The sequence below is a fragment of the Lentinus tigrinus genome (genome assembly GCF_003813185.1).
Source record: "Lentinus tigrinus ALCF2SS1-7 unplaced genomic scaffold L226scaffold_5, whole genome shotgun sequence".
Taxonomy (NCBI): domain Eukaryota; kingdom Fungi; phylum Basidiomycota; class Agaricomycetes; order Polyporales; family Polyporaceae; genus Lentinus; species Lentinus tigrinus.
In genome coordinates this window covers 1,669,023-1,687,326 of record NW_027137914.1, presented here as the reverse complement: position 1 = coordinate 1,687,326, position 18,304 = coordinate 1,669,023, and the positions used below count along the sequence as shown (strand labels likewise).

At 57.1% G+C, this 18,304-nt stretch overlaps 5 protein-coding genes across 5 annotated transcripts; 3 read left to right on the top strand and 2 right to left on the bottom strand.

Moving 5' to 3' along the window:
* The first annotated feature begins 85 nt into the window (after positions 1-85).
* L226DRAFT_532017 (COG complex component) lies at positions 86-3,665 on the top strand. The gene is made up of 11 exons (XM_067680182.1): positions 86-672; positions 760-992; positions 1,047-1,164; positions 1,223-1,456; positions 1,509-2,006; positions 2,059-2,269; positions 2,320-2,438; positions 2,495-2,593; positions 2,648-2,864; positions 2,915-3,478; positions 3,536-3,665. Exons 1-11 carry the CDS (start codon positions 235-237, stop codon positions 3,544-3,546), a joined length of 2,742 nt encoding a protein of 913 aa, XP_067539263.1. The 5' UTR covers positions 86-234; the 3' UTR covers positions 3,547-3,665.
* On the bottom strand, positions 3,457-8,695 carry L226DRAFT_503342 (uncharacterized protein). The gene is made up of 5 exons (XM_067677928.1): positions 8,262-8,695; positions 7,637-8,201; positions 6,694-7,580; positions 6,426-6,626; positions 3,457-6,366 (listed from the first exon to the last, which is right to left on the bottom strand). Exons 1-5 carry the CDS (start codon positions 8,619-8,621, stop codon positions 3,601-3,603), a joined length of 4,779 nt encoding a protein of 1,592 aa, XP_067539262.1. The 5' UTR covers positions 8,622-8,695; the 3' UTR covers positions 3,457-3,600.
* Positions 8,696-8,870: 175 nt separating this feature from the next.
* L226DRAFT_551293 (uncharacterized protein) lies at positions 8,871-11,224 on the top strand (the record flags this gene model as incomplete). The annotated part of the gene is made up of 6 exons (XM_067682807.1): positions 8,871-9,321; positions 9,342-9,498; positions 9,552-9,908; positions 9,970-10,181; positions 10,235-10,279; positions 10,363-11,224. The coding sequence occupies 6 exons, from the start codon at positions 8,871-8,873 to the stop codon at positions 11,010-11,012; spliced, it is 1,872 nt and encodes a 623-aa protein (XP_067539261.1). The 3' UTR covers positions 11,013-11,224.
* Positions 11,225-11,333: 109 nt separating this feature from the next.
* L226DRAFT_532016 (threonine ammonia-lyase) lies at positions 11,334-13,902 on the top strand. The gene is made up of 6 exons (XM_067680181.1): positions 11,334-11,770; positions 12,186-12,773; positions 12,835-13,054; positions 13,111-13,376; positions 13,436-13,531; positions 13,588-13,902. Exons 1-6 carry the CDS (start codon positions 11,440-11,442, stop codon positions 13,722-13,724), a joined length of 1,638 nt encoding a protein of 545 aa, XP_067539260.1. The 5' UTR covers positions 11,334-11,439; the 3' UTR covers positions 13,725-13,902.
* Positions 13,903-14,577: 675 nt separating this feature from the next.
* L226DRAFT_457035 (HAD-like protein) lies at positions 14,578-16,334 on the bottom strand (the record flags this gene model as incomplete). Its single annotated transcript, XM_067675345.1, has 4 exons — positions 14,578-15,240; positions 15,296-15,438; positions 15,495-15,544; positions 15,601-16,334. The coding sequence occupies 4 exons, from the start codon at positions 16,332-16,334 to the stop codon at positions 14,578-14,580; spliced, it is 1,590 nt and encodes a 529-aa protein (XP_067539259.1).
* Between the last annotated feature and the right edge of the window lie 1,970 nt (positions 16,335-18,304).

The window sequence follows — 18,304 nt, the reverse complement described above, 5'->3', positions numbered from 1 at the left end:
ACACCGTGAATTTTTCGATTTTTTGGAATTAATTGTGTCATTTGCGCGCGCGCGTCGTCGGAGTCCGAACGACATTGATTTCGCAAAGAGCTGTACCGTCTACTGTCCATCACGTCGCCGCCGCTGTTCTGGTCCACTCTACGTCCATCTCACGAACTGCGGCTTTCTCGATAACTTGGACTCAGCTTCAGACTACGCTCGACGACGAGCCGACTTGGCGGAGAAACGCAGCCCATGACATCCGTCCGCAGTCCAGATGCACTGGCCTCCCGGGACCCCTTCGAGCTCGACCGCCTCGCCGAGGAACTCGTCGCGCGCGAGTCATCCAAACGTCTGAACGGCGCCGGCCCTCTTGGCGAATATGACGACGATGACGACGTGCCCGCCGGGGCGCGGAACCTGCCCGTCTACGTGCCGCTCTCACACACGGATCCGTACCTGTCCGCGGAGACGTTCGACGTCGAGCAGTTCCTGCTCTCGCGCGCGTACACGTCGCTGCCGGACCTGCGCACGGAGCTCCGGGACTACCTCGCGGCGCTCAAGGAGGAGCTCGTGAAGCTCATCAACGACGACTATGAAGCGTTCATCAGCCTGAGCACGGATCTGCGGGGCGAGGGCGCGAGGCTGGAGAGCATGAAGCGGCCGCTGGGGGATCTGAAGGCGCGGGTGCTCGTACGTCGTGCTTGCTCTGTATGTTGCTGTGTACGCTGGAATGAACCGCGTTTTGTATTTTGTGTCGTGCGTTGATGTGGGCGGCAGGAAGCGAGGGGGACGCTGCAGGTCATACAGGATGAGATCAAGGAGAAACTGGATCGGAGGGCAGCCATCCGGGAGGAGAAGGCGTTCTTACACCAGCTATTGAAGATCTCGGAGTCCATAACGCGTCTGGAGTCGCTGTTGCTCATCTCCTCACCCGAGGATGAGGGCAAGGACTCTGCTACTGCCGGGACGATGCAACTGACGTCTCGTGCGGACACAGACGCGGAGGACAGGTGGGTATATGCGTGTTGCAACATTCCCGGATACCCTCTCTGACTTTACAACAGGACCCGAGGAAACCGCGCCAAGCACATAGCACGGGTGGCCGCGGAGTACACGCAGCTGCTGTACCACGTCTCGAGAGCACGGACGGAGCCGTGCGCGTTCATAGACGAATCCCAATGGGTTTGTGAGATGTTCCTGTCCACAACATCATGCTGGCTCGCTAATACGCTGCATATAGCGAGTCGACCGTATCAAGTCTACACTCTCGTCTGACCTGGACCATCTGTTTGCTACAACGCTGCACGCCCTGATCGGTGGGAAGGACGGCAAGGCGAGCAAAGTGACCGAGATCGAGAAGTCGAAGCTGTACGCCGACATCACGGAGTGTCTGCGCACGTACGACGTCCTTGGGCTCTGGCGCGACGCCGAGGATGTCCTCCGACGCGAAGTCGTCCGCGAGTTCGTGAAAAAGGTGTGTTGTATTTGCTGCGTGTCTCGAGATGCTGCTAACACGAAGTCTGCAGACCATTTACCCGGGTGCTCTTACAGCGCCGCATTCTCCCATTGTACCCCACACCCCGTTGCCCTCTCGCACCGGGGCAGCCTCCCCCGCACCTCCTATGACGGCCTCCCTCCCGCCTCGCACACCATACACACCCTTCACCGCGTTCGCGTCCAAACAGAACCCATTTGAGTTCGCCCTCCGCGCAGACACGCACTCCAGCGCCAGCACCTCGAGCATGGCGCACATCCTCGACGAGACCGACGACCCTCTCGCAGCACTGTACAACACCATCCTGCGCTTCGTAGACCGGGACGTGCGCCGTACGATGGAGATTGCAGAGGCGGTCTGCGTCAAGTCGGGGTCGCGCCCCGCGGCGGACAAGGGCGAGAAGCGGGACGGGGAGATCCCGGTGTTCGAGATCATGGCGAACGTCGTGTGGTCGGAGATTGGGAGGGCGCTCATGGACGAGTTAGGGAGTGTCATTTTCGCGGCGGGGAAGCCGGATGACTTCCGCAAGGTGCGAACTTAGCGTACTAGTTCAGGTTTGGCATTGACACATGTCCTTGCAGCACCATGAGACGACGCAGGCGTTCCTTCGCTCTTTGGAGTTCTTGGCACCCTCTGTACAGTGTGTGGAAGCCATGAGAGCACATATCGTATACACCACATTTGACAGGCGGTGGCAGCTTCCGGTGTACTTCCAACTGAGGTGGAAGGAGATCGTTACGAAGCTCGAAGACTCACTGGCTACCACCAAGCTCGAGCGTAACGCCTCGAAAGGTCAGCTCATCTTCATGCCTATGTGCTGGTAGCTGACACTCGGTCTTTAGCCTCTGCGCCATTCGTCACGTCGCAAGCCTCTGCTGTGTACGATGCGATACGCGCGTGCTGGAGTGCGGAAGTTTACATCCCCCAACTCACCTCGCGGTTCTGGAAGTTCACCCTCCAGGTGTGTTGCGTGTTTCCGGATAGAGTACGGATGCTAAATGATGCATTTATTTGCAGCTTTTGAGCAGATACCGGACATGGTTAGACAAGAGCCTTCCTCCACTGGAACCTACAGCCAAAGTGGCTGCTGCTGTAGCCGCCGAGCGAATAGGTGGTGTATGTCACCGTGCACTTCTGCTTGGCTTGTGCAATACTGAGTCCTTTGCGCAGTCTAACTCCCCGACAACGCGGTCTGCTACCCCGATACCTACCGAGGCCGCATCCGCAGAGAGCATAGCTGCGGACGATGTGCTGTTACAGCAGTTCGCTATTGCGATTACTGACATCACAGCGATGGAGGGGCAAGTCATGAAGCTGTGGCGGGAGGAGCTGGTGGTCATGCTGCCGGAATCATCGACGGGAGACGAGGAAGGCATCACTCCGGAAGGTCAGGCCACCTACGAGACAACACACGATGTCGTGCTCACTTCTTTGTAGATGCACTCAAGCAGGCGCTGTCCAAGCTCACATCTCTTGTCCCCACGTTGCTTAGCCAGATTGTCGTTATCCTCTCCCGTCGAGGCTGCGATGCCCTCCTCTCCATGCGCTCCATCCCCTCCCAGTTCCGCGCCATGTCATCCAGCAAGCGCATGCCGACCGAGCCGAGCTACTTCGTCTCACTCATCTTCAAACACACCAAGGCTTTCTTTGCCATTCAAACCGTCGATGGCCCCGGCTCTGCGCTGAAGGACACGTTCCTCAAGCCCGTCGCGGAGGAGGTCTTCGAGGTCGTCGCCCAGCGGTACATCTACTTCCTCTCCGCGATGAAGAAGACGGAGGAGTCGCTGCGAAGGCTCAAGAAGGGCAAGAAGTCGACGTACTCGCTGTTTGGCTCGAGCTCGCGAGAGGACGACGGGCGGGCAGACGAGGAGAAGATCCGGACACAAATGATCCTGGACGTCGATGCTTTTGGGAGAGAGGCTCAATCGCTTGGCGTTGCGGTGCAGGAAAACGCGACGTATCGCAGCCTGGTGGAGATGGCACGGTCCAGTTTGACAGATGGTAAGTGCAATGGGCAAGTCACCCGTACCCTAGGCTCACCCCATTTCCATTCGACAGAAACTTCCTAGCCTCCGTACTACCCAAGATATGCATGTAATTACAAATAAACGGACATATGCTGCTTAATGTACATTGACGGTGTTATTAGCATGGAATTCAGGCGGTAGGCATCTAGTATGGTATATGGCTCCTGTCCGTGATACAACCACCGGCTCGCTCGTTGGCTGCGCCTCCCCCTCCATCGTAGGTTTTGTGCTGTGCGCGTCGACGAACATCGCGCCGCACGAGTTGCAGGCGCCCCTCGCGGGAGCCCACCCCCTGTTCCGCTCGCCCACGAGTTCTGCGATGGTCTCAGAGACGTCGCGGTCCACGAGGTGCTTCGTGATGATGAGCATGTCGCCCTCCGAGCGGAATGACTCAAGCATGCCCGTGAGGATTGTCCGGAACTCGGTGTAGAGCGTGCCCTTTGAGACCTGCCCTTTCGACGCGGAGGCGGAGCCGACCAGCCGCTTGAACAGACGCGGGAACGAGACGGCTCGCGTAGAGCTGACGGACATAAGTGCGGTGAAGGTCTTGTGCACCAGAGCACGGAGAGCGGATATTGTCCCGTGTTCCCTCTGCGCTCGCGGGTCGTCTGCGGGAACACTCTCTGAGGGACCGAGCGCCTTCAACGAACAACAACTCGCCACCCGCTGTACGCAGTCGATCTGGCTGCTCAGAAGCTGGAACCAGAGGTCCTCCAGTGGGAATTCCGCTGCGGACGTTGCTTGCGATCGTTCCAAGCATATTGATATGGACGTGGCCGCGACAGCTTCCAACTTGTGCAACGCCTCCGATATGGCGTCCTGCGAGTTGTCGTCGTGGGCCGCCAGCGCGTCTGCTATTCGAGTCGACAGCTGCTGTTCGAACACATCGGCCTTGGAAAGGGCTGCGCGGGGATCGCCTTCATGGTCAATGAGCCATACGACCGCATCGAAGGCCTCGTGCTCTTCACAGATACGAGTCGTCTCGGAAGCGTCCAAGAAGCCTTGTGGTAGATGCTGCAGCGCGGGGACGACACTGGAAGGCTCGAACTGACAATGGAGGGATACATAGGAAAGGCGGAGAGGTGAAGGCAGGTCAGGGGGAAGGGGAGTATCGCGGGGAAGGAAGACATGTTCGTCTTCTTCATGCTTCTGTGCGGATTCCAGAAGATGCTGCAGGTAGAGGAAGCGGTCATGATCGGCGTCTGGGCCAAAATCATCGAGAGCGGTCTCATGCTCGGCTGGGAGGTGCTCTTGAATGAGTGCGGCAGTGTTTGGTATACTGATGTCGAGCAGGGCTGGGATGGCTTGGCGGAGTGTGCCAGCAAGGGGCTCAGGGAGCTTGCCCTTATTGGACCTCTTCGCGGCCAGCAGGACGTCATGGACCGAGGTGAAGATGTCCTGCTGTGGAAGATCGGGATCTTCCAGGTAAGTCATGAACAGCTCAGGCCACCTCTTGTCTTGTCGATACCATGATCGAAGGATCCTGTAGAAGCCGGCCTGCTTGAAGAGCTCCAGTATGCGCTCGCTCTCGTGGGGGGTATACGCAGATAGCAGAAATTCCGCCGCAAGTTGACGATCTTCCCGTGTACTCGAGTCGGGGTCCTCCGCTAGCCCAATCAAGATGTTGTGTAGTACACTAGGCTGAATCTGAATGTGCTGGGGGTACTTCGGCACATTGCGAGCGATGAAGATGTGGACGAAAGTCCGTTCCTCCGGCGACAGTTCTGGAGTAGCAAGAATCTCGAGGAGAATCTTAATGATAACGAAGCGACTCACGGGACGCGGATCGTCCTCGTCATCGTTGAGATAGGAGTCCTCGAAAGCCAGATCCAATGTGTGCAGGAACGCTTCTGGATCGAAGCGTAGCAGGAGACGAGTGTACGGATAGGTCGGTTCTACGCCGTTCTCCTCATCAGAAGTCAACACGAGCTTTCCGCCCTCGCCCTCAGGCCACACACTGGAGCGCCCAAAGAACAGGAACGTGTAGACCTTGTTCTTCGCCTGCAATGCATCCTCTCGGGGCAGTGGTTCTTCGGAAGGATAGGTGAGGCCAGTGAGGGTATCTGCGATGAAGGGGTAGATCTTGTAGGCGTTCAGGATGATAGGCTCGATCGACTCCTCATCCATGTAACTGGAGGAAGTAGGTGACGCTTCCGCGTGCTGCCGGCGGTACTGCTGTACGCGACGAGCCAAGCCCAACAACTCGACAACAGGCGCGACGTAATCCTTGAGTGCCCGAGTGTATACGTAAATGAGCGCGTCGTAGAGGTGATACCGCTGACATAGGGGAATGGCCTGGTTGATGTCGAGGCACTCGGGGTCAATATGCCAGATCAACCGCTCGACAAGGTCGGAACGATTCGCCTCGTCATGGAGGGCGACTAGCCTCTGCGTGATGCGGGGAGGCACCTGCCGGATTTCGCCTGAGAGCATGAACGGTTCGAGTTGCGAGAGGAAGATTCCGGCGATCCCATTGTTGTCGTAGTACCCGAATAGGTCTTCGAAGAAGAAATCAAAGTCATGAAGGGCCATGCAGGCGCGGGCACACGTGGAGACGAGGCTCTCGAACAAGTTCGTTCGATCGACGCCTCGTCCATCCGGTGTGACATGAGTACTGTCCGTCATACGCTCTTCCGAAAACGCATAACGAGCGGAAGCAACCATGAGTTCACGGAGTTCTTGACCGACGACCTTCTTGAGAGTCTCCGGCTCGTCGGGAAGACCGTTCCGGTTCCCAGGTGCGTCGCCGACGTAGTAGGAACGCGTCAGCTCAATCGCATTCAGGAAGTCGCCGTTTTCAACGGATTGCAGTATTCGGTCGGCCCACGTAAGTAGCGTCCCGACCTGAACACCTTGTTGACCCTAACAAGAATCACTTGGTAAGCGTCGACCACGACTAGATTATCGAAGGACAGACATACCAAGAGGAATATCTTTCCCTTGTATACCCGCACGCTATGCGCAACCTCGGAAACAGCGTCTGAGTAGGTGAGGGTACCATTTGTGGTATGACTAAGGACGGGAGAAACCAACGACCACGCCTCAAAGGGTTCACTTTCCACAAGCTTAAAGGTACGGATGTCGTAGATCTCGAAGGCCCCAGGGGTGAGCAAGATGATTTGCTGATCGTAAGCAGGGAAATGTGAGCCAAATTGCATCCACGGAGGCGACCGGAGTGAACGAACCCACATTGACATTCAGCCACTGGAGTGCAAGGATGTTGTCGCTTGCTGTCCAACTGCCGACCTCATCAAAAACGATTCGACCCACTTCGACCTTGTTGACTTTCCCGGTCTTGGCATCCTTGACGGACTGCACAATCTTTGATTCTGAAACGCGTAGAAGATGCAATGTCTCGCCCCAGGAGTAGACCAGCGTCGGGGTGGAGGAGGGGTGGGTACCGTTGGCCTGGCTCTTCTTGCTATTGCGCTCTGGTGCTGACGTGAGGTCGGCGCCGAGAGACACGCTAGGGAACCACGCGAGCGTTCCCTTGAACCTCGACTTCGAACTGACCTCTTCTTCGGCTTCTCTGTGGCGCCTGTACCAAGTCTTCGGGGATGGCTTCAGTCCCACGATCACCAGTTTGATCGGTGTCAGAAGCGCGACGAGATTGTAAGCGTCCGTGGGATGGGAGGAGGTGCCGAACGGCAGGGGAGCCATGGACAGAATGGACGCAGGTTTACGGGATTTCCTCCGACGAAGTCTGTGCCCAAGCGCGGCAGGGGCGTCAGGCACGTCTTCATCAGGGTATTTCCCAAGTATCCGCAAAATGTCGGTCGCGTCAACGAAAAAGACCTTTCCCAAGCTGTGGTAGAATGCCAGACCAGCATCGTCTGCAGAGACGAGTGCCGTATGTCGACCAGCTATGAACCCAATGCTGACGATGCGAGAACCAGCCAAGTGCCCTTCTTGTCTGCCGGATGCTACTGCAGCCAACGTAGTAGGTGGAACCACACGGGCAGGAACCTTGGGTGAGCGCAAGTCGTAAAGCTGAATGTAGCCGGTGGCATGTCCTGCCGCGACGTAGGTGTGGTCAAATGATAGAGCGAGCGCGGTCACGGCCCCGACGTTCTTCTCTGCCGTGACGCGTCAAGAAGCTAGATACATGATCCAATTTTAGGATGTTACTCACCTGACGAATCGATCCCACAGACGCACTTGAGGGTCTGTTTGAAATCGAATACCAGAACGCGGCCCGTGTCCGTGCCTATGCAGATAAGTCCGTTCGCAGCAAGCACCGTCGGAGAGCCCGAGGACTGCGCTCCCAGAAATGCTGATACTTTTGCACCTTGTCCGGCATAAATATGTTCGCCTATGGCTCGAAGTTGCGTCCACCGCAGAACCTCACGGGGAGCAGTTTTCTGTACGGGAGAACCTTCATGCTGAGCGAATTGGGCAGATAGGTTCGTGAGAGAAGACGATCGGGATAGTGCAGAGAAGTGTGAGGGGGCCGCAGAGGCGGACTCGTGCATATGGGAGTGTAGCGTTGCGCCGCTTGCTGCGGAAGACGTGCGCGAGGGCTGGGGCGTGATGGAACGGAGGCGGGAGATGGACGGATGCAAGTATGGACGCGCCGACGGTGGGCGCGGCGGCGTCCCGTTCCCAAGATGACTAGGCATCCTCGATGGCGTAGACGGGACTGCAGGGGTCTTGGGAGATGTTGAAGGAGGGGTGCGAGGAGGCAATATCTGGACATGCTGGTGGGTTCAATCACAGACATAAGTTCACCAGCTCTGCATCGCGTGTATGCGACTTACCCCAGCCTCGTCCTCGATAGTCGCGGCGAACTTCTCATTCTCCGCCACCTCGTGCACTAGAGACCGTTCGACTTCCTCCTCTTCGACCTCGTCCTCCTCGTGGTCCTGGCCGAGCACTTCGCGGAGCTGTTCACGGTAACCGCCGGTTGGGTCAGCATCAACGCCGCTGTATACGAAACCTTCCTCCTCCCCCTCGTCTTCATCGTGAACATGCTCGCCTTCGTCCTCGCCGTCACTCATGAGTTCCTCGAACCGCGCGGAGTAATCGCCGAGACCCGCGTCCGGTGCATCATCGCCCTCATTATCGGAGAAGTTGAGTTCCTCGTGAGAGACATCGCCAGCGTCGTGTGTCCCATTCATGGACAAGCCAGAGAGATAGCAGGTACGACTTGTCGGGGAGTCGGGACGCGGGGGAACGGTGACGAGCAGGCCGGAATAGCCGCGCATAGCGCGAGTAATAATTCAACCTTTAGCCTAATATAGACTTATCGGCCAAAACCAGCAATCTAAACTGAGGAGGACGGGGAATTGGGGGCATTGTCTGTATCCGACCACCCACTCACTTCCTCACCGCATCGCCCGACGTCAGCAATGGCCAACGTGGCCACCATGGGTCCCCCACCCTCCCCGAAGGAGCCCCGACGCTCCGGACGACGTCCCGCGCCTTCCTCGAGCAAGTCCCCCGCCGGCTCGCCACCGTCGGAGGCCAACCCCAAGTCCAAGGACAACACTGCCCGGGCCTCCCTCAACGCCAACCACAGCAACGGCCGAAACAAACGCGCGAAAAATGAAGAGTTCGACGAGCCCCTCGAAGAGCCGCACCCTGCGAGGAACGGCGTCACCACCAACGGGGGTTCCGTGCGGACCAAGCGCAAGGGCAAGGAGAAAGACAAGATCCCGCTCTCCCTGCTCATACCCAGCGACGATATTGATGGGAATCCTGACGATGCTGGCGACGGGACCGCAGGAGAGACTGGGGACGGGGAGGAGGAAGGTGGCATAACGCGTTGCATCTGCCAGAAATATGGTGCGTGCCGTCGCGTCGATCACCCCCGAACGTGTTCCCAACTCTCTTTCTAGGCGAGGAGGATCCGGACCAGGCAGAGTTCATGGTCCAATGCGAGATATGCAAGGCGTGGCAGCATGGACAGTGTATGCACTATGACGCCCTGGAGAGCGTGCCCGTGCTCTACTATTGCGAAGAGTGCAGGCCTGAATTGTGGGCACATGTCGTGAGGTACGCCTGATCTGCTTCTGAAACACTCTCCAGTCTCTCATTATGCCTCGCAGGGACTGGGCCTCCAAGCATACTCGACACTCATCATCGCACTCCCATCCACCCCCAACTCCAACTCTAGTCCACGCGCCCCGTAACTCCCGCTCCCACTCACCTGCCATTTCGAAGACTACGAAGCGTAGGAATACTATGAACAGTCGCGATGCCGCGTACGACGAGGAGAAGTACCAAGCGCTCATTGAGGCATCCAAAGCCGATTATGGTGCAAAGGCCGATTATGACTTGCCCCCTCGCACTCCTATATCTGCCGTGAGCGCGCAGGGCGGTCTGAACGGACATGCAGACCAGGAGAACGACCCAGAACCACCGGCGAACCCTAAGAAGAAGCGGAAGAGGACTGAGGACGACGCGTGAGTGTCCGATCTCTTTGTGCCTACATACCACGTTGCCCACATCTCCCGCATCCACTAGCGCCTCCGTGAAAAGAACAAGATCTGTGTCTGTTACCTCTGATCGCCCACCGCCATCGGTGCTCGCGCGCGATGTAACGCCGCTCAACGTGCCCAAAGGCCCTCCAGGCCCTCCCTCCACGGCGTCGACTGTGCGCGCGACAAACACACGCAAGAGGACTGGAGGCAGGAAGTCTCAAGCGCAGGACGTCGCGTCCGTTGACGGCGACGAAGGTCAGTCGCGAACATTTGCCGGAGCGTGTGACGTCAACTCACGTGTTCGCCAGTTCCGAGCGCTGCAACGACACGCAAGAGCAACAACCGCGCAAAAGGTGCGTCTTCCATCTTGTCCCCGAGCCTTGCACATCACTCATTTATACCCCAATACCCATGCCCTACATATACCCTCGCTCAGCCAACAACGCAGCCGAACACAGTAACAGACGGACCCAGGCCCACGCCGGCGGCAGCGGAGGGTCTGCAGCCGCATCCCGCGCATACCACCAATCCCATGCATACGCCGTGTCCCAACAATCGCTCTTCACTTCCTGGAATCTACCAGACTATCTCGCACACCTAGACTCGATGCTACCCACGGACGTACCTCGACCTCTCGAAGTCCGTGGCTCCGTGCTCGACGGCAATTCCCGAGAATCCCAGGAGCGCACGACCGAGCGTGGCGTAAAGGTCAAATGGCCTAGCAAACGCATGAGCGTCGGTGACATGAACAAGCGCGTCCGGTCGCTTGTGGAGTGGGTGGGTCGCGAGCAGGCTGCAGCGATGGAGAGAACACGGCGGAAAGAGGCATTGGAGAAGGCGGTGCACGCACAGCAGAGCACTGCTGCTGAGGATGGCCTGATGAACGTCGACGCTGGGGTAGTTGATGGTGCACATCCTCTCGAGAATGGCACCGCGCCTGCTGCACCTCTTGCGGTTAGCGGGAGCGGCGAGGAGTCTACCATGAAGATGATGGAGGAGCTCATGGAGGAGCTCATCAATTTCCAGGAACGCTTCGGGCCTGGTGCGAAGGCAAAGGAACGCGATCGGCGAGCAGGGACTCTGTGATCTTCTTGCCATTCTTTCCAGCCCTGCAGGCTGGATCTGGGGACCTTCGCGTTGTGCATGTTGTATCTTGAATCTCTATCGCACTGCTATATCCTGTTTCTCTCTCATCGGGCTATCACCACCTCTCTGTACTCATGTTTTATCTCTCACATATCATAGGCTATACGTATACGTATTACTGTTTGTTGGATAACCATCCCCTTTTTGACTGTACATACCTCAGAGTGTGCACGGCGTGGTCGCGGGAGTGCAGTGCGCTTCCGGCGCCATCTACATGAGGCCGAGCCCATGACCTCAGACCTGAAAATTCCGCGGAGGTGACTCATGCGGCCACTACGTTCTTGCAGCAAGCCATACCTCTCTTGCTGCGTTCATTATCTGCACTTGCACAGCCGGTCTCCTGCGATTTTCCAAACAGCCTCCAACGATGTCGACGACGGAAGCCGCATCCGAGTACTCCTCCCACGCACCAGAACGTATCCCTGAGTCGCGGTACCCACGACTACCAGCGCACGCCGTCCTACCCGACGGCTCTCCAGACTACCTCAGGCTTATCTTGACATCCAAAGTCTACGAGATCCTCAAGGAGACACCGCTGGTCTACTGCCCGAACCTCAGCGCGCGACTAGGGAGCCAGATATGGCTCAAGCGGGAGGACCTGCAGGAGGTCTTCAGCTTCAAGATCCGTGGCGCGTACAACTTCATGGCGAGCCTGTCGGAGGAGGAGCGGTGGAAGGGTGTCGTGACATGCAGTGCGGGTTAGTGTGCGTACCCTTAGCAACTGAGCGCATCTTCATTTCGGAGGTACGCCCGTGCCATATGGATGGTTGGATGGCAGTCGAGCGGTGCTCCCGAGGACATCTCAAACATCTTGAAGTGGTTGGGATTGCCTCGGGATCCCTACCTGACTACGTCACGCGTGAGGAAGTATGTTCGTGCTCGTGTTCACGGCTTCGCGCGCGCAGCTTCAGATCTCGTAAGAGGAAGACATTCCTCCATATCGCACGTGCAGGCATCTACCAGTGTGGCAGCTTGTAGGATGGCGCAGTCCTTCACGGCCTTCCGCCGTGAACAGAGTGCACTGGGTACTTTTGATTTGAAGCCCTCCGACCGTCGTCACGCACTCATGTTGCCAAATATGCTGCCAATAGTGGTACTCAATTCGCTCCGCAGGTAACCATGCGCAGGGTGTCGCGCTATCGGGATCGAGGTTGGGCATCCCATGTACCATCGTAATGCCAAAAGCCACGCCCACCATCAAGGTGCGAAACGTCTCGCGGTTGGGAGCAAAAGTAGTTCTCTTCGGGCAAGACTTCGACGAGGCGAAGACCGAGTGCGCGCGACTGGCTGCCACATATGGGCTTATCTTCGTTCCACCCTATGACGACCCCTTGGTCATTGCTGGGCAGGGTACTGTCGGTATGGAGATCCTGAAGCAGATCCCGAACCCGGAGACACTAGACGGCATCGTCGCTGGTGTTGGCGGAGGAGGTCTTGCGGCGGGTATCGCGGAGTACGTGAAGCGTATCGGCTCTCCGAGGACGAAGGTCATCGGAGGAGAGACGCTGGATGCGGACGCGATGGCACGCAGTTTGCAGAAAGGGGAGCGTGTGACGCTGTCCGAGGTTGGCCTGTTCAGCGACGGTACGGCGGTGAAGATCGTCGGCGAAGAGCCGTTTCGGGTTTGCCAAAAACTGTTGGACGGTGTAGTAAAGGTCGACACGGATGAGCTGTGTGCAGCTATCAAGGACGTGTTTGAAGGTGAGCCCGGGCAAGGCAATAGTCACTGCCGAATGAGTCAAGGCTGACTGGTAGTATCCAGAAACTCGATCCATCACTGAGCCTGCGGGTGCATTAGCACTGGCTGCGCTCAAACGCCACATCATAGACAACCAGTTGGTTGGCGCACAGAAGAAGTTCGTAGCAGTTATCAGTGGTGCCAACATGAACTTCGATCGTCTTCGGTTCGTTGCGGAACGCGCAGAGCTCGGAGAAGGTAGGGAGGCTCTCCTCTGTGTAGAGATCCCAGAGAAACCCGGAAGGTGAGGACATTGCAACATGAACAAGGGTACGACCAAACTCACATGTCGTGTCCCAGCTTCTTCCTTCTGCATGACAAGATTCATCCTCGTGCCACGACGGAGTTCGTCTACCGGTACCACGATCCACAGAGAGCGCAGATCTTCCTCTCGTTCCAGCTGGAGACTACGTCGCGTACCAAGGAGGTCTCTGAGCTCATCGCTGCCCTCGAGCAACTGGACATGAAAGCTGTAGACATCAGCGACGACGAGATGGCAAAGAGTCACGCTCGGTACATGATTGGGGGCTGTACCAAGGTGCCCAACGAGCGCATGTTTAGATTCGGTGCGTCTTGTACTTCGGCCCGGTCTCCCTGCGTGTCTCTCAACGCTCATGTGTGATAGAATTTCCGGAAAGGCCTGACGCGCTGAGGAGGTTCCTGAAGGGCCTCCACAGCGGATGGAATATTTCTCTGTTCCACTACCGCAACCACGGTGCAGGTTAGTCTCGATGTGCACACTGCCTTGACGTAACTGAAACACAGGCCATGACGTAGACATTGGGAAGGTCCTCGCCGGCATCCAGGTTCCTCCGAAAGACACGGTCGAGTTTGAGCAGTACCTGAAGAACCTCGGCTATCCGTACGTAGAAGAGACGGAGAGTGAGGTGTACAAACGATTCCTCAGAGGCTGAACGAACTGCATGCATTGTAATAGAGTAATCTTCTACCGACACGTGTACGAATGTGCTTTGAATTTGACATCGTACAGCATCATACTTGGGCGTTGGTTGTCTCGGCTGCATGAGACCAACGGGTCCGGTGTTCGTGATCGCCCATATGGTCGTCGGCCTCGTTCCTCCTCGTTCCCGTGATTGCTCCTCGCTTGCGCTCCCGGCCTGAAGGACGAAGGGAAAGCATTGCTATAACAAGTAGTGGTACGTAGTTTGCCCTGCCACGATGATCTGCATATATGATCGGCCTTTCTAGTATCTACGCCAACATGAGGCCTTCATCGGCGGCTCTCTTCACTGCGCCGGAAAAACGCATGGGCTCCACGGCCCGCCCTGGAGGAGAGTCTAGATGGCATTAATACTGGGTGAGCCGCGTCGCGTTCGGTGCAAGCGAACGACCTGAAATAGGCATCATCATCCAAGCAGACTCAGTAGTATAGCTAGTAGCGACGATAAACGTACAGCATTACATGTATGAGGGAGTGTGTGTACCGTACTGCGAAGACCGTAGTCCATGTTCCGCGCGAATTAGAAGCAAGGAGGGTACCGGTTGTAAGCAGATGAAGCGGTATAGCAGACAGCGACAAGCAGCAGTCATATCCGAAAGCAAAGCAAGCAATTGCTATGGACTCTATGTTACACATCTATACAAGAGCGGGATGTTATAATAATATGTACATATCTACAAGTCCGCCACGAGCCAGACCTGGGGGACAAGGAATGTGTCGGGAGCGAGGTAACGAGGCGAGGATGTGAAAGGAGATGACAAGAGGTAGCGATGGTGACCGGAGATTCGAGAAATGTGACAGAGCATTTAGCCCTCGACGAGCACGCTGTTCCGGTTATGCGACTTTCTCCAGGGCATGAGGAAGCCACCGAAACGAATCGGGCTCACTGGGCGCGGTATTGAGGCGAAGAACTTGTGCGGCACGTCCAGTTTCGACGACGACGCTGCGGAGGGCGCAGGGGATGGCGGGCGCGCGATTGCCGTCTCTATGGCCTTGATCGCGAGGGCTGTTGTGAGACCGCGGTTGCCTGCACGGAGGCCCGTCGAGCCGAACTGGTAGAACCAGCAGAGGTCCCACCCGCCATCGTCGCACTGCGCGCTCGTCAGCCTCTCAAGGTCGCGAGGGCACTGGACGCCAACGGTCGAGGCCGCAAGGATGCGGAACGCGAGATCCATCGAGTCTCCCGCGGCGCCCACCCGTTCCCGGACACGCTCAACAAACAGAGGTCGGAGCCGAGCCTGGACCGCAGGGTCGTCGGCGCGTTGGAGCAGCCGGCTCATGAAGAAGAGGAAGCAGTCCGCGGACAAGTAGTACCGGGAGCCGCCTTGGTACGCGCGGTGGAGGAGGACCTCGTACACCCAGTCGAGCGTGTGCGGAAGCTGATGTCCGCGGCCGTGCTCGTAGAAGAGCGATAGAACGTTCACACACACGAAGGGATCCATGCGCGGACGTGAATGGTCGAAGTACGTCTGCCCAAACGTCGTTAGCGCGAGGCGCCCAGTATATTGATGGAATGGAAATCACCTGCATGATGCCGTCGGCATCGACATAGTTAAGCATCTCGTCCAGAATCGAGGAGACGAGCGCACGGTCAGGGCGCAGGACCGTCAGCGCCACAGACGTCGTGTCCACGTCGTCAGGGAAGGTTTCGGAAAAGAGCGGCTTTCCTGCAGGTTGGTATGTCAGATGCCGCAACTAGGTTACAGACGTCGGGTTGACGTACCTCGGAAGAAATTCCAAGTGCGAGGACACTCTGATGTCGTGATGAGGCTCCTGACAAGGTACGTAATCAGTCGTCTAGGCCGTGAGATGCTGAGGCAGAGACGCACTTGTCGTTGGTCAACTCGTAGATGACGAGCTGGGTGAAGTTCTCCTCGAATACAGCACCAGCAGACGTGACAGACTCAAGCTTGCCCGCGTTCTTGTGGAGGTACTCGGAGCCTCGACGCACGGGGTCGCCGAAGATATTCCGGAGTTGACGGAACACGTTAGCTTGATCGTCGAAGATGATGCCATGCATGCCAAGGGAGCGAGCAGAGGCGACATTGTCGGTCTTGTCATCGACGAAGACGGTGAGTTGGGGGTCAAGGTTGGCCTCGGAGATGACCTTGCGGAAGCATCCTAGATGGGGTTTGCGTTCACCGACGAGGGCGGAGGGGAAGACGCGGTCAAAGATGGTTGTCCAGTCTGAGCTGAGGGCCATGATGTACTCGTAATCGGGGAGGGAGATGTTGGAGAGGGCGAGGACAGTGAGCTGCCCACGGGTCTGCTGTCGGAGCTCGCGAATCAACGCGATGAACTCCTCGTTTGGCCGCAACGACTCGCGAGCCTGCTTGAAGGCTTCCGAGATGACCTCAACGTCAAGCTTGAACTCGGCTGCGACACGCTCATAGCATTGAGCCTGAGAGATGCTACCACGCTCATACTCGAACCAGGTCAAAGACGAGAGGATCTCCTTGAGCTGTCTAGGGGGGATTGGCGTGTTGGTCTTGGCTGACCACCTGAAGAGCACGTCGCCCAGGTCGAGGATGAGAGTAGTATACCGGCGGTGGAGTGAAGTCATGCTGGCGAAAGCGGAGGGGAGGAGGAGGTTAGGCACAGAGCGAGAGAACATGACGGAGAACCGCGAGGATTTAAAGAGCGGACGGACGGGGGGTCCAGGATGACAGGGCTAGGTGAAAAGGGGAAGGTGGAGGACGAGAGATTTGTGGACAAGATGATACAGGCCAGGAGGCAGATGGGAAAGGTGATTGGAACCTAGCGCGAGACTCCAACCGCATCGCCGACGTCCGTAAATTCCGGCTTAGCGCAGGCGAGAAGTCGTAGACCGTTCTGGCGATCAGATCTGGATCACGGATGCTGCGTGAGGTGGGGTCCAGATGTCCAACACTCGGCGTGCATGGGCGAGCCGGGTGTACCTTTTTACTTGGACACTGACGTTGCGGTTGTGTAGGACCGGCGACCACGAGCGTATATCTTCTATGGGTTCTGAGTGGCGAGACGGTCAGGGAACCGCATTCACATTCGTGGCTTACCGTCGTACTGTATTCAAACATCAACCGATACCCACCGGTATCCGCCATGAGCGTCCGGAGTCTACTATGCCGCGGGGCTGCTGCCGATCATCAACGGAACGGCCAAGCGACCAATTTACTAAATTACACCCCTCAAGGCTTACAGTCTCGTAATGTTGTATTTTCAACTTGCGTCCTCGTTTGTGATGACGGACCGTTGGGAGGACGTACGGCCTTCCGCGCGTGTTCCTTGAAATTTGTGCCAGAACCCCGCGAACGGTTCCGTGTCGTCTGCCAGAAAGTGCTAGACTGCGGTTCTGGGGTGCACGTTCACTGACACGAGGCAACACTATGCACTTACATCGTTATCTTTGCCAGTTTCATTTCGCCTCGCAGGATCGAGATGTCCCGGCTGCAAAATTGCTAGTAGGTTAGCCGGTCCCGCTCCCCGCCTCGCGCTCCCCGACTGATCGTTGATGCGCTGACGGATCAGAGTCCTGCAGTGCATCCGCCCCTATCCGCCCCTCCGTGAGCGATCCCTCCTCCCTGTGAGTGCCATACATGTTGCAGTACGGTATGCGGCTGGGAGGTATACTGGCAACCTGCGGGGAAGCTGGATACAGCCTAACCACAGTATATTTGCCTGAGAATGTGGTGCCTGTTCAACACCGGTGGGCGGTGTCTTTCAACGAGACTATCAAGAGGATGCCACGTCCCTGAATACTAAGCTCAAGTTGCCCTTTGCGAACAAATTGCGTGCGCGTGTTGCCGGTGTGTGGCTATTCAGATATCGAGAACTTCACTGGCGTCAGCGTTGGCACAATACAGTATCCCAGCTGAAACACCTCACTGCTCTCAGGCCTCCAAAGTACCAAGTTCGGTGGTTCGCTTGTACTCCTTCCGCTCCCCTGAACGCTGGCATCGACGAGGAAACAGAGTAAATTCATCCCTTGCGGGCCTCGGCTGTAGAATGAATGTCATCAGTGAGCGGCGCGCTGGAGAAGGACTCGCTTACGCTGATGATTCCCGAATTCGTGTTTCGTAAGTCGAAATCTTGGCTTCAAATCGTCCCGCGAACTGATAGACGGGGCAACGAAAACTGACTCCCGCGGCCGCTGGAGCCACGAGACGTTGACATACCTATCGGTCAATTGTACGTGCCCTCAAAACGTGGGGGTTCGGCATTGACTAGCCACCAACTCGTGGCGGGCAGGGCAGCTGTCATTGACTGTCAATAGAGCACGAGTGGGCCAGTACTGGCGATCGCATGGTCCGAAATGCTCACTCCCACATGGCTCTTAGCTTCTGCTGGGCGCGGATGTTGCGTTCGTGCTTCTTATCAGACAAGCGTGGCATGTTTCCTACTTCCGCGCTCGATTTACCTCCGACGAGGCTGCTCCCTGGATACGTTGTGAACAAAGCTGACTGTTTGTGACGAAGGAGCGCTGCAGTACGTACGAGCAATTTCTTCCGCACCCCGAAATGGATGCATATTAGAATTTGGGCAGTGCCCACCTAG